Source organism: Odontesthes bonariensis, chromosome 5, assembly GCF_027942865.1.
Source record: "Odontesthes bonariensis isolate fOdoBon6 chromosome 5, fOdoBon6.hap1, whole genome shotgun sequence".
Classification (NCBI taxonomy): Eukaryota; Metazoa; Chordata; class Actinopteri; order Atheriniformes; family Atherinopsidae; genus Odontesthes; species Odontesthes bonariensis.
The window spans coordinates 26,419,040-26,433,159 of NC_134510.1; the positions used below are offsets into that span (position 1 = coordinate 26,419,040).

The following is a 14,120-nucleotide window of genomic DNA, read 5'->3' on the forward strand; positions in this document are numbered from 1 at the left end:
TTAAAACTACAATTTAAGATATCTAAGATAGATAGATAGATAGATAGATAGATAGATAGATAGATAGATAGACAGAACACTTTATAGACATGGATGTGTAGATACACCTGAGAGTGTGTGGGTGAAACCTCAGAGCTGTTTTCTTCATCTTGTTGAGACATTTTCCCTTTGGTTAGAGCCATGTGACTCGGTGGGTGAGTGAATCTTTAAGTTATTCTTTTCATCTCATCCAACCTGAACTTCCTCTTGACATAAACACTGTAAGCCTTCAAATTCTAATCGGTGTCAGATCTGTTTCAACTCGAGGCCTAAGTTCGCTCTGTGCTGGGGGTATGCGTGCGTCACTCACACTGAGGTGGTCTTTCCTACAGCTGATGTTTAATCACATCTAATGCATCTGAATATGTGGGGTAGGCTTTGTGAGGGAAAATGCCCCTCACGTGGAAACAACTGAGCTCAGAGCTTAAAGGGACTCTGATACGTATGTTAATAAGGATGAGCTTGGAAAATAGTCAAATCAGGTTTTTTCTTTAGAAGTTCAGCAGATGAGTAGTTTGTTCCTGTGTCATGTTCCCACTGTGTAAGTTCTGCTCTTGTCTCAGACCAACTTTATCTTCTGAACTGATATCAGTATTTAGCATTTATACTGAGTAAACTCTTTCTGAATTTTTTGTAAGCGCTGCTGTGGTTTAATTTCAATAACTGATATGATTCTACCATGGTATTTTACATAAGTAGGTGATGCTATATAATGTTCCACTGAGTCTTACTGGCAGAGGAAGCAGATAAAAACGCTGCTCTGCTGAGAAATATCCAAATTTTCTCATGTCAGCATTTTGTTGAGCGCTGAAGCTAGATGTGCACATGATGTGTGTTTGTGGGAACTGTGCTTGCTATTTGATGAATAACGCTTCCTTACGATATGTTTGTCATCTCAACAACAAACTGAGAAAAGGATGCTGAAAATCTTTGCGTTTCTTGCACTTCAATGATTGGCATTGCCTCATCTATGTTTTCCACAGGGTTTTGCAGTGATCCAAGATAAAGTCAAATGTTCTGTTAAATGCACACACCCGGCACATTTACAGTAACACAGCGAGCCTTCTCTGCAAAGGCAGCTGCTGAGGTGAGCTGAATGTGAATGGAATCTAAGTTTTAACAATGTTTTGGTTGGGTTAAATTTCCGCAAACTGTCAGACACATTAGTGAGACTGAAATATTGACAAAGTTGAGCTTTGCTGTGTTTGTTTCTTTGAAAATGACAAAATATTCCATTCAGCTCTTTACAACAGTAAGACTGAAAGTACACACATCTGTCAGCGTGTGCGTGTGTTTGTGCATATGTACGGGCTGACAAAAAAATAAAGGCTTAATGAATGCAGATGTTTGTGTTTTCAGTCCTAATGCTGGTTCAACTTTAAACCTGACTAAAGCTGGTTAGGTGCATAAATGCATAACAAATAAACCATTCTTTTAACATTTTAAGATAGATTAGAGATCCATTTCTGCATTTTTTGTTTTGTTTTTTTAGATGAAAAAGGACAGGAGCCTTTTCCTCTGTTACTTATTCAATTAAGAAATGGCAGTTAATAGGAATGTAAGAGTTCAAGATAAGAGATAGAAGAACAAGATAAAGTTTGAGAGAGCTGCTTTTTGGGTTGTTAGAAAGGCAAATCAAAACTTGTTTGATTGAGAGGATAAGATGATCGGGAAGATTTGCCTCCCACTTGAGTTGCGGTGACCTATTTTACTGAGCAGCCATTTATTGAAATTGAATCAGCAGAAAGATCAGATGTTTGCAAATGAAGAGCTAAAGAAGCCTGATGCATCTGGGAATCAAGTCGACCGATGAAGCTCAGAGAAAAGGATGCATTGTTTCGTGGAATGATGCTCTGAGCTTGCACTGCAGCTGACAGCACGGGGAACATTTCACTGGTGGACAACCGTCACATTCTCCTTAAAAAAAACGCTGGAGATTAGAGGTGGAGAGCTTCTTCATTGTAAACACACTAAAAATCAACATTTTACAACCTCAAAAGGCTGATGGTCCTGGCAGGGTGCTCACGTTTGACATTCTTCAAAGTCTGTAGACACTCTTCAAAAGAGCAGAACATGCAAGACCAGCCAAGACTTTTACTGAATGAGAAGGCTTCTGCATGCAGAAGGGCAAGTGAGACTGGAAATGCTTTTCAAAGAAATTGTTATTATTTTGGAAATTAGGTGATCTTTTACCCACAAACAGAGGCTTTTCACAGTAAACGGAACTTTGACCAATGGGAATTTTGGGTGGCATTGTGATGCAGTGGTTAAAACTGCGAGAAGCTTCCTTTCTTTCTAGGCCTGATCCTTTCTGGGAGGAGTTTTGCAAGGTGTCCTTTTGCCTTAATGGGTATTTCTCTGTTTGTCTTGGTTACATGCTTCTTAACTGGTGATTCTAAAGGTCTCAGGTCTGAGTATGAGAAGGTATGATTGTTGGTGTCTTTGTGTTAGCTCTTAAATAAAATGTCAGCCTGTCCATGGTTTAACCATTCTCTCCCAAAGCCAGAGACAGTCTCCACCTCCGGAATAATATAATGACCCAATCAGAAGAGGAAAAAAGAGTATCTACAAATAAAACTCTGAGCATAAGAAACAATCAAGTAAGTATTTGCACCAGAAATAGAAATGGGCTTATCAATATAAGTTGACCAAATTTAAAGTCTACATACGTTGTGTATCATATCAAATTATGTTTCCCCTCTCAAGTTGAAAATTTTGTCAACGTTGACTTAATAATAATAATCTTTCTTTTGGGTAAAATTAATGGATTCTTTTTTTTTATTTCTCTCTTAAGTCACATTGAAAATGGAAGACAAACAGCTTGACATATATAAATATATATGTATATATGTAAATACACATATATATATATGTCTGTGTGTGTGTGTGTGTGCGGGGGGGGGGGGGGGTCATAAAATTATGCAATGTAATTTGTATTCATTCGGCTCTGCCTGCAGTACATATATAGTATTTAGTGTATATCTACTGTATGCATTTCTGCAGGTTTTATGGTTAAAGGTCACTTAGCTTACCCTGTTCTTCTTCATCTTTTCATAGCAGTGATGTAGGTATTTGAAACTGTCATGTTGGTGCAGAGACTTTTTACACTCACTTTTTATCCACTCACCAGTTTGTTTGTACACCACTGACTGTATGAAAAAAATATACATGGCGTAGGTAGGCTATACCTTGGTTCAATTTAGACGTTTGCTGACCAACTAAGAAAGTCCAGTTTGTTTTGGATTAAATCCTCTGGTACCAGTGTCTCCCTCTACTGGATAAAAAGAAAAATAAGATGTGCAAAGTTTTTTGTTTTTTTACTTTGCGCTGCTCAGAGTAATACACCACTCTGGCGCTGCTAAACCGACAATACGGTAATTGCGCGTTGCATTGTGGGACACAGAGTAGCATGGAAGCGGCCACTAAGAGCATGTCGCGGTGTCAATAACATAACAATTTAAGTGTTACATCCCCATAATTGATTGTCCGTCATAGTATTAACAAAACTCAACTGGAATAAGGTTGGCACCACGCGTGGAAACAGGTAACTGTCACAGCACCGACTCTAACACAATGTGCTAGTTGAAGCTAAAGCTAAGGGTCAATGTAAAGAGAAAGCTAACGAGGCTAACGCTGTTATGATAGAGGGTAAAATCCGTCTGTCCACAGGTGCAGGAGATTAAGCAGGTGTCGAACGTCCTGTCTACATGATATTTCAATAATGTGTATATGATTTATCGTCGATAACTCAGGAAATGTCTGTACTGGGAGGTTTGCTGAGGGCTGGAGCGTCCTTGTGTCAGTCTGCTGGGACTCTGCTGCACACAGCCAGGACAGTTTCAACAGGTGAGAGCTGTCACCGCTTCCAGTAACGATATGTTGACTTCATATGATTTTAACGCGAATGCTTGGCCGTCAGATTGCATAAAATCATGCCAGAAACAAACCACACAAGGATAGAACAGATCAAAAGTATTTATCTGTTTTCAAGTTAAGGAGTGTAGAAATGAATATAAAGAAGAAACAATAAATCACCTTAGATCAACTCATTTACATGAGCTTTATGTTGACACTGATCAGCCATAACATTAAAACCACTGACAGGTGAAGTGAGCAACACTTCTTATCTTTATCCAATGTAATGTTCTGCTGGGAAGTCCTGCATCCTGGGACTTGCATGGATTTCATTTTGACATCTACCTAAACATTTCTGCACACCAATCCCCCCATAGCCATACAGTATGACAACGCCACTCCCCTAATAAGCAGCTTTTTGCACTGAGCCTTGCAAAAACAGCTTAGCAAGGGTTAAAAAGCATTTCAAAGAGCCCAAGGTGTTCCCCTGACCTCTAAACTCTCCCGATACCAGTTTGATGGGATCTGATACTGTCCATGGGTAACAAGCCCAATACACACAGACCCAATACACAAAAGAGCTCTGACCAGTCTGGTCAGTGACTGGAGTGACTGGTCAGAGCTCTTTTGGCAGGATGAGGAGAGCACACTCTTCATTAGGCAGGTGGTCATAATGTTGTGAAAGTTGCATTCATTTGTCTCTTAGAAACTTGTTTTGAGGGGTGTCTTCTCCAACACATCACAAAGATTATCAGTGGGGTTAAGGTGTTGGTTCTGACCTTCATTTTAGGACATGTTATCTTCGTTAGTTTTATCATTATCTTAGTTAAACCAGGCGGTACCTATTGGACAGTGTTAGCTTGATTCTTTCATTGGAAGCTCAAGAACAAGCCGGAGTAATCTCAAGTTAAATAAAGTTTTTATTGGTGGTCACACGTGAAGCATATCAGCGCTGGACCCGGACCGACAGACCTCTCGGAGGAAATTTGTTAGACCGAGCCCCGATTTCCGGGTACATTTCGTATTTATATGACTCATTATTTCTCATAGGTTGGACTTACACTCGACCGAGTATGATTGGACATGAGTAGGTTCAACACCATCACCGTCATGTTCTCTGGATAAGCCAAACAATGTGTGTGTGTGAATCTTGCACCTGCTTTCCCAGGCTAATTGTTTTGTCTCACTATGCTTGGATCATTTAAGGTCATATATCGTGTGCATAGTGGAAAAGTACAGAGACTATTTAATATGCATTTATAATGTCTAAGAACAAAGCCAATTTTAACAACAGGCACTGTATAAGCTTATGTACTGTAAAAACTTTAAAATATTTCTTCTGTACTTTTAATATTATTCTAGTTCTTAGAATGTTTGTAATGAATTTTTGCAGCACTAAATGTACTGTAAAGTGTCAAATACACTCACTCAAAACTGTGTTTTATTTTTCAGGTTCATGCTGCCAGATTAGGATGCATGCTATTCCTCAGCCAAAGCAGGTCGACAGGTGGACTGAGAAGAGGAGCATGTATGGAGTTTATGATAACATAGGCATCTTAGGTAAGTGTCCTCAGGTTTTTAATCAAAGCATGTAATTAAACTGAAAGGGTTTACAGCACTTCTGTCGATTCGGGCAGTTTTTCTTCTTCAAATTATTTCACTGCTTGTTGGAGAACAAAAGAGCCGAGTCCTAGTCTGAGTTAGTGGATTTGACTTCTCCAGAAAAAGGCGGAGCGTCAGTAAATGTATACACAGTCTTACTACATTCTCAAATAAGTGGAGGTTAAATCCTTTGGTTGAGAGGGAAGAGAAAGTTATCAAGTGTTTTAAGAGTTTAAGGAAATTACCATCCTGGTTCAGACTGAGCGTTTCCCACTCTTGAGCTGAGCAGACACTCACACACAAATCTTTGTTTTTCTTTGTTTGTGTTTTCAGGGGACTTTAAAGCTCATCCCAAAGACCTAATTGTTGCCCCCTGCTGGTTGAAAGCATTTAAAGGAAACGAACTGCAGCGAGCAATTAGAAAAAAGAAGATGGTGGGAGACAGAATGTTGACTCTGGAGAGACACAACTTGGAGAAGAGGATCCGCTTCCTCTACAGACGCTTCAACCGCACCGGCAAAGGCCGCTAACGCTGATCAAAAGCCTTTAAAGACTGTCGGGAGTTCAGCGCTGCGATTTCATCGTGTCACGGTTCACAAATGATAAAGAAAATATTTCTGTGTTTCGGACTTTATGTATTTGTTAATTGTTTATTTTTAACTTACTAACAATTTTTCCAAACACAAAATATGATACGAAAAACATGATAATACATAATAAATATGGCACAGAATAGGTGACTGTTTTTTTTTTTTTTGTTCCTGCAAACCAACTTGATTTGCTTTACTTTATAGACTGACGAGTTCTGCCTTTATCTTACTTGAAGGGTTCTTGACAATCAGCTGAGAATGTCAGAGAGAGGGTTTGAAAGGTAGAGAATCCACTAAAGTAGCAAAAATCAGATGAGTTGATCACTGAGAATGGTCTAAAGTCAGTGGGATATTTCTACAAAGCAAAAAACACGTGTTGCCGGCTTGTATTTTCACAGTTACTACACTGTAGGGCCAAAAGACGCACTCTAAATGATTGTCAAGTTATGAACACTTATTACACTGATTAAAGTAAACTGACTATTACTGATTATCTTGTTTAAATGGCAACCATCAAAGGACGGTATCATTTAAATAGCAAGTGAGCAACATTGAGGAGGATGGGTACAATCAAACTGTCGAAACAAAGTTGCCTCCATAGAGTCTTGTCCTATAAGCACTTTTCCTTGAGCTTGCTGGAAAACATGAAATTGATGAATGAAGGACGGAAAACTCTGGTATCAGCCGTAAAGTTGATTCAGCAGCACTGAAACTGCAGCTGTTTAGAAAACATTCCGCAAACATCGCTTTAGATACATTCTTCTTAACATGTTGTGTTAAGATATAACACAAGATATATACTCATTATCAGGGTTGATAATTCATAAATGCTGAAGGAAAAATCCAACAAAAATAAAAGATGCTGTTACACACGTGCCGCTCACACTCAACTTTGTGTCCCCATTTGTTTCCATGCATTTACAATATCTATTTACATGAATCCCAGTCAGGGGATTACGGTATGAAAATAATCGAGCACCACTTTGAGTATCGCTGCCATATGGAATTGTTGGGTGAATTTCTATCTTTTCCTTTCAGAAAGGATGGTCCTTCATTTTCTAGGAGATATTGAAGCCCTGTAGTATTGAGAGGATTCAACCAGCCCTTAACATGGCTGCCACTCAGATGCTTTTAGGTCATCTTACTCAGGAAACTTCTGTAGCAAAAAAAGAAGACTACTCGAACAGATGTGTTGAAAGCATAAAAAGTGGGCAAGCATACTGAGGGACTTTAATATGACTGGACAACTGGGTCAGAGCATCTCTAATTCTGTCGCTCTCGTGACATGTTCCCAGTATTGGTCATTGCCGACCAAAAGTGGTCCCATGAAAGATCACTGATGACAGTCTGGTGGGTGAAACTCTTATTGCTGATTCTAGTAGAAAGGTGTCATCATAAGAACAGGCAAACTGCAGGGGTAGTGTGGTTCTCTGGACAATGTTCTGCTGGGAACTTGGCGTCCAGGCATTGATTTGCATTTTTGTTCAGCATCTACAGCCTGAGAAAAGATTCTTAGAGACCATGCACATTCCTTTATAGCAACAGTGTTCTCTGGAGGCTGTATGGCTGAACAACATGCCACATTGTAAATCAAAATGTAGTTTAAGGTGTCGACTTGACCTCCAAATGATCTCGTTCTGATTCCAATCAAACATCTGTTGGATGTTTTGGAAAATCATGTTGAAGCACCTTGTAATTTGCAGGACTTCGCGGATCTGTGGCTAACAACGTTCGCCTGATTCTACAGAACACGTTCAAGGCTAACAAGTCCGTGCCTCCATTTTTCTTTTTGCTGTATGCTGCTCTACGGGAAGATTTTCTTACAGATGTTAGATCCTGGCTGGAGAGGTTTACTCGAGAGCATCGGTGAGCTCAGCTCGGTGATAAGAGCATGCTCAGCCAAGCTCCTCTGCATCAGGCTTTGATTGGGATCTCTTCAGACCATGTTCAAACAGAAGGCCCAAAACAGATGGCTGGACACATACATTCATTTAACAAACAAAGGGATAACACGACTAAATCATTATGTTTGACTTTTTTGTGACTTTACACTTAAAGGGTCTAAAAAAGTATTCACATAAAATATTATTAAAATTCTTCTTGTAGCTCTGACAGATGTGAAACAATGAATAAATCAAGCATGCTTCCAAAAACCATACAAACGAGTAGGATTGCATTTGTATATCATTTAGGCTTATGTTTGTAGTATAGTTATATCTACTATTTCTTCTGTCTTTGAAACCTTTCTCTTATCTTCAGTGACTGACATCACTGTTCCTCTTACACCTGAGCAGAGTTGAATCACAGTGGAAAAGATGTTGTAGCCTCAAAGATGACATCGCTGGGAATCAAAGAAGAGATATTGCAAAGGGAAATGTGATACAAGAGCAGGAGGAGGAAGCTGGGAGAACCCCAGGCCAGAGAGGAAACAGTCGAGTCAACACTCTGTAGGCTTTCACTGTACCGCAGTGTCGTCCCGCCGCCCTATCCGACGTGGAGAGCTGCAGCACTGCAAAGTGTAAGGGGAGATAGGGGAGGGGAGGGGGTACTGCACTGTCGTTACGAGTCCAAGTGGAGACGGTAGGAGAGACGCATTATTGCAGTTGCCTACAGTGCCGTAACACTTTGCACGGACGAAACTACCGCACTTCCCACAAGAGAGAGAGGGAGGGAGAAAGAGAGAGAGAGAGAGAGAGAGAGAGAGAGAGAGAGGGAGAGGAGAAGGAGACAGAAACCAAAGACAGACAGCAGATATCTATTGTCTGCACTTTTTCCTCTTAATTTTGAAATTGCTGGAATTCGTTGGAAGCTTTCAGTAGAGGCAACTTCCCAAGCAGCCAATTAGCACTGCGTCTCAGTCAGCATCCAGGATCAGCTCCAAATACTCAGCATCACTTGGAGCTGGATGCAGCCCTGCAGGAACCTAAACAGCCGTGGATTTCTCTTAGATGGATTATAACTAAGAAGCGCTTTTCCTTTGAGCTCCATCACTTCCTGTTCTCCCAACCAGCCACACAGTGAGTTATCACCCGACCTGTATACGTGGCTCTGTATTGCGGTACTTTGCTGACGACTTGCAGTATAAATGCATCGCTAGAAGAACGGCTCCACTGCGCCAAGAAGACTTCCACGCCCATACTTACTGAAACCTCTTTGCTAATTAAAATCGGTGACATTTTTTGATACAGGCACCTGCACATTTGCATCCTTTTTGGTCTGTGATCTTGCTCTTTTTTCCATTTCGCGTTGTACTTCAGACCCCCCTCTCCTGCCTCACAGCCACCCCTCCTCCGCTGCCTGTGAGTCAGTTCAAACAGCTGCATAGAAGATGTGAGTATTAATGCGGTTTTTCTACCGCGCTCTTTTCTCAAAAACAACAACATAACAACATAAGTGGGTTGGGATCATTACATACTCAGATCTGTTAGTTTCTTTGAATGTGTTTTTTCAAATAGATTATATGAGATTGAGCTGATTTATTTCTGCTTGATGGATTTTGCTGACGTAAGTGAAATTTTCCACCACCGCTCTACTAAATTATGTATTCAGAGTTTGACTGCTGTCTTTCTAAAGCCTTCAGCTTTATGTTGAGTTAAAATGCCTTATTTTTTATGCTTCCACCTAATAAAGCCTCTTTATTTAAAAAAAAAAAAAAGTAAATTAATTAAACAGTATCGAGACTTTAGTGTTTTGAGGTACTTTGGAGTCATCAGCTGGATAATGTTGTTGAGCATAATGATAATTTTCAGCATGTTAACTGGGGTCTGCCGCTAAATTGCTGTAATATTTGTCCCCCAGCAGTGACTTTGATATTCCAGCAGCAGCTCCAGTGACTGCCCGCTTTGCAGAGCTTGTTTACACAGTTTTAAATCTCATCCTGACCCCTTCATCTTCCTCCTGCTGGATTTACCATTCCTTCTTTTGGGCCCCCTTTTTTTTTCACCTCTCACTCCCACCCAACATAACTTAAGAAGTTCTGCCTCCTCTATTTCTTCCTCACCAAATCTTCTTTCCCATTAGCATCATCCTGGAGAAGAATGTATCATTTTAAATCAGTGGCCATACTTTTTTCATCACACCCACTCCCCACATCACTCGCTTGCTGCCCCCTTTAATTTTCTTGCTCCATTTTTTTAGACTTGTGATTCTACATCTCTGTTTTCCGTGCACATTTTGCAGCTTTTCCTCTTAATTTACACTCTTAACACTTACCCGGAGCAGCGTTTTCACAAAGCACATTTTCCTACAAATTGAGTTCCTCTGCATGTGCCTTAACCCATTCAGACATAAGGCCCCGTTTGAATAAGCCCTCTAAAAGCAGAGGGGTTTTGGAAAAAAACTTAAAACCGTTTCTTTCATACCTTCTGAAGGAACTGCAAAACATGAAATAAAAATCTCAGTTTCAGCCCTCTTTTATAGTAAATTTATGACTTCACCTAATTTTTCTATCATAGTTTTTTTTTTTAAAGTCGTGTCTGGAAAATTTTGATGCAATAACGTGTCAGGCCTGAAAGGTTAAATCATGTTGCATCAGATCTGAATCAGTTTAAAACATTTATCTGTTACTAGCATCCACCTTCTTGGGCTTTTTCAGGTCTGCCCCAGATGCTGCCCCACCAGCTGGAGCTCCAGGTGCTCCAGGTGCACCTGGTGCAGATGGAGCCCCAGGCGGCGCTCCTCCCGGCCCACCCAACACTTCCAGCAACCGCCGACTACAACAGACACAGGCCCAAGTTGAGGAGGTGAGCTGGACTAAATCAGATTGATTCTGTGACACAGTTTGATGTTTCCTGTGTTAGAGTGTTGAAGCCAAGTCCAAAATTATCTGGACTTGTCAGACAACATGTGCACTGCTTTCACTGGGACAGAAATGAGCTAATATTTAATAATAACTTAAATTAAATAATCATTGGCTTCAATTTGTTAATCATTTACAACTATTCTTTTATCTCTTTTATGATATGTAGCTTCAGAAAAGACCCTGTACTTTGCTGAAATTGTTCTCGTCATCCCTTTCTCTCCACCACTGCCAAGTGCTGTCTCATTGTTGTTTCTAGGTGGTGGATATCATGCGAGTGAACGTGGACAAGGTTTTGGACAGGGACCAGAAGCTTTCAGAGCTGGATGACAGAGCGGATGCTCTCCAGGCCGGAGCCTCTCAGTTTGAAAGCTGTGCAGCCAAGCTAAAAAACAAGTACTGGTGGAAGAACTGCAAGGTATTAGTGTGGGTCCATTACACTGATTGTCAACGGAGAGAAACTAATAATGTAATCTGAGTCTGAGGCAAGCATATGCCTGGTATTATGTAGTGAGCTGCAGGGAGGAAAAGTTCAAGAATGATGCACCAAGATGACATAAAAATGTTTTAATGAGCTGCTATGGAAGCCTGGAGTAATGCTTTAGGGTAAAAGGGGAGAAAGACGTCTGTTAAAGTTTTTACTACCAGCTCTGAAATATTAAAGGGATTGTATAACTGAACTACAAGAAAGACAAACAATCCCAAGTGTCATTGCTTTTCTGTTCTTTTTGAAGGCTTTTATGACATCTTCTGCTTTCTTTTTTCAGATGATGATCATGATGGGTATCATTGGAGTCATTGTGGTTGGAATAATATTCCGTAAGTTAAAGATGTTTCATCTTATTAAAAGAAAGATTCATGAGTTTAACTGATTACTTTAAATAGGAGACAATCATTAGATGCTGGCTTCCCTCCCACGTCACATTTATGCATGTTGCTCTTTGTGCTACCTCAGATTATGTAATTAAATGACACTATTGGTACTGAGGCTTGACTAATGTTTTTGATGGGAAATTGAATAGAAGATACAGTTCTTTTGATTTCATTGACAGACAATGAAAGATGCACTGTAACACAACATTCCTTCACAACAAAGAGAGCACAGATTGTTCTCTTGTTTTAAGCAAAGTTTTGCCAGATGTATGAGACTAATGACTTCCGCTTTGTTTTTCATTTGCAGTGTACTTCTTCTACTGAGCTCCGCCCATCATTACAGATGGATATGGACTTGAGGATGATATAAGAGGGAAGAGAGGAAAAAAAGAAGAAACCCAAGCGCCAGTCCTCCCCTTTTATCAGCCCTCTCCTCCCTCTCTTCACACAGTCTTCCATCAAATCATCTTGCACTGAAACATGGCAGTAGTGTTCATAGGTGTCTCTGCTCTCTTTGTCCCCTTCCCTCCCTCCTTCTAGTTGCTTTCCTCAACTGTTTCTTCCACTGAGGTCTCATTCGGTCTCTCCTGTAAAGGCACCTCATGTATTATTAAAGGCTGCAACTGACAGAGCGAAAGAAGAAGAAAGAAGGAGAGAGTGGGAAAAATCTTTGAGACGTGGGAACACATGGGGCTAAACCAACCTAAGAAAAGGGGGACAGATGGTGTGCAGGGAGACTGAACAAGTTTGCAGTCTTCCTGCAATAAAAACACCAAAGCTTGTTCAATGTCACTTTTGAGAGACCTACATTAGTAAATTGATACAGACGTGTCCAATTAACGCACCCTTTGTCACTACTGCTTCTGTCATTGCTACTTACTAACATGTTAGATTAAGATTGTGATCATTTTTGTTGTATGTGTGGGTGTAATTGTGATCCTAAGCACTGTAGCTAGTAGCGTTTTCAGAGTTTACTTGATAGGCTTTTACCTGTAATTTTATTTTTTTCCATTTCCTGTTTAATTTTCTCTCACTCTATCTCTAATTTCAGCAGCAATGACAAGGAAGGAGAAATGAAAAACATGGGGCAGAGACTGTGTGAGAGTGTAGGAAAGGAGGAGGGGATTCAGGGAGAGGAGTAGGTGTATCACAACATTTTCCTGCATAAATAAGTGAAACCTAATTCATAACTGAAGAGCAGCCATTGATGGAGTAGTCCTGTAAATATACTTAATTTGTACCTGGGTTTTTGTACCACAGGTGGAATAGTGGTGGAATTATGCTTTATGGCAAAGCAATATGTGCAGCAAGACAAACACACAAAGCACCCACTAACAGACAATCTACTGTACACGCAAACTGACTGCAAGGCCCCCGAGGAAACTCTGATTTGGACAGAGTCACAGCCATATACAGATGAATGTGTAGCGTCACATTTCAACTTGGTTTGAGAGTTGTGCTGTCAAAGTGTTCGTTGTTTAAGTTGGCCTGATTCTCAGAAAGCAGGAACATGGGAGAGAGGACCTGATAAGGAAACTCTGAGCCACCTGGCCATCCTGTCCCCTGCTGACTCACATAAGACCAGGCTCATCTGTCACCTGCTGTACGATAATGGCCAGTTTGAGGTGTTTGTTTCTAACCTGCATGGCAAACCGTGTCCATAGTTTTGCCTATTTGTGTAACTTGTGTATCTGCCATTTCTGAATCTTACTGCCGATTGTACATTTTCTTTTTGTTAGTGGTTTAAGGACCTGTGTATATTGTCTTTCTGAACGGATACTTACTGCTTATGCAATGTGTAATGCAACGATGCTCACAAGTTTGCCAAATTCACTTGCTTCTGAGAGAAAAAAGTAATATTTAGAGACTGTAGACAACTATAGTAAACTTTCGAAGTGAAAAAAAAAGAAAAAAAAGACATGTAGTATCGTTATAGTAGAACCATAATACACATCTGTCGGTTTATGCTCCTGAAATTGTGTTTCTATAAATTCCTTAAGGTATTCGGGGGGTGTTGGTTATAACGCGAGCATTTTTCTTTCTTTGGACTGATTTTGAAAGTTGACTGAACAGTGAAAAATATGAACATCCTTATGTGCAAAGTGCATTTATGCATAACTGTAGCGCTAAGCCAAAATTATCTGATGATATTGTGCTACAATATTATTAGATAATTACCATATGAAATAATAGAATATGTTTTGTGACCCTAAAAAAACAGTAAGAGATGCAACTAGATTTGCAAAAACAACTGCATGTTTACCACTTTTGCTGATGCCAATAAAGAAATCATGAACTGAACTGCATCCCAGCTCTTCTTATCACATTGGGCCACATTCTGTTATGAGAAAATGTTTTCAGTC

At 40.1% G+C, this 14,120-nt stretch overlaps 2 protein-coding genes across 2 annotated transcripts; both read left to right on the forward strand.

The window, feature by feature from the left end:
* Window positions 1-3,412: 3,412 nt before the first annotated feature.
* Window positions 3,413-6,231, forward strand: mrpl51 (mitochondrial ribosomal protein L51). Its single transcript, XM_075466702.1, has 4 exons — window positions 3,413-3,583; window positions 3,792-3,885; window positions 5,347-5,454; window positions 5,830-6,231. Exons 2-4 carry the CDS (start codon window positions 3,795-3,797, stop codon window positions 6,024-6,026), a joined length of 396 nt encoding a protein of 131 aa, XP_075322817.1. The 5' UTR covers window positions 3,413-3,583; window positions 3,792-3,794; the 3' UTR covers window positions 6,027-6,231.
* Window positions 6,232-8,667: 2,436 nt separating this feature from the next.
* On the forward strand, window positions 8,668-14,058 carry LOC142380181 (vesicle-associated membrane protein 3-like). The gene is made up of 6 exons (XM_075465794.1): window positions 8,668-9,103; window positions 9,344-9,416; window positions 10,681-10,828; window positions 11,144-11,302; window positions 11,652-11,703; window positions 12,065-14,058. Coding segments are annotated over exons 2-6 (378 nt in total). The 5' UTR covers window positions 8,668-9,103; window positions 9,344-9,414; the 3' UTR covers window positions 12,082-14,058.
* Window positions 14,059-14,120: the final 62 nt, after the last annotated feature.

Bases quoted from the DNA above. Each gene is read 5' to 3' on its own strand.
- LOC142380181 (XM_075465794.1), top strand. The intron at 10,829-11,143 runs GTGAGCTGGACT...TGTTGTTTCTAG, and splicing joins CACAGGCCCAAGTTGAGGAG to GTGGTGGATATCATGCGAGT. The intron at 11,303-11,651 runs GTATTAGTGTGG...TTCTTTTTTCAG, and splicing joins ACTGGTGGAAGAACTGCAAG to ATGATGATCATGATGGGTAT.
- mrpl51 (XM_075466702.1), top strand. From the start codon at position 3,795: ATGTCTGTACTGGGAGGTTTGCTGAGGGCTGGAGCGTCCTTGTGTCAG. The intron at 3,886-5,346 runs GTGAGAGCTGTC...TTTATTTTTCAG, and splicing joins AGCCAGGACAGTTTCAACAG to GTTCATGCTGCCAGATTAGG. The intron at 5,455-5,829 runs GTAAGTGTCCTC...TTGTGTTTTCAG, and splicing joins TGATAACATAGGCATCTTAG to GGGACTTTAAAGCTCATCCC.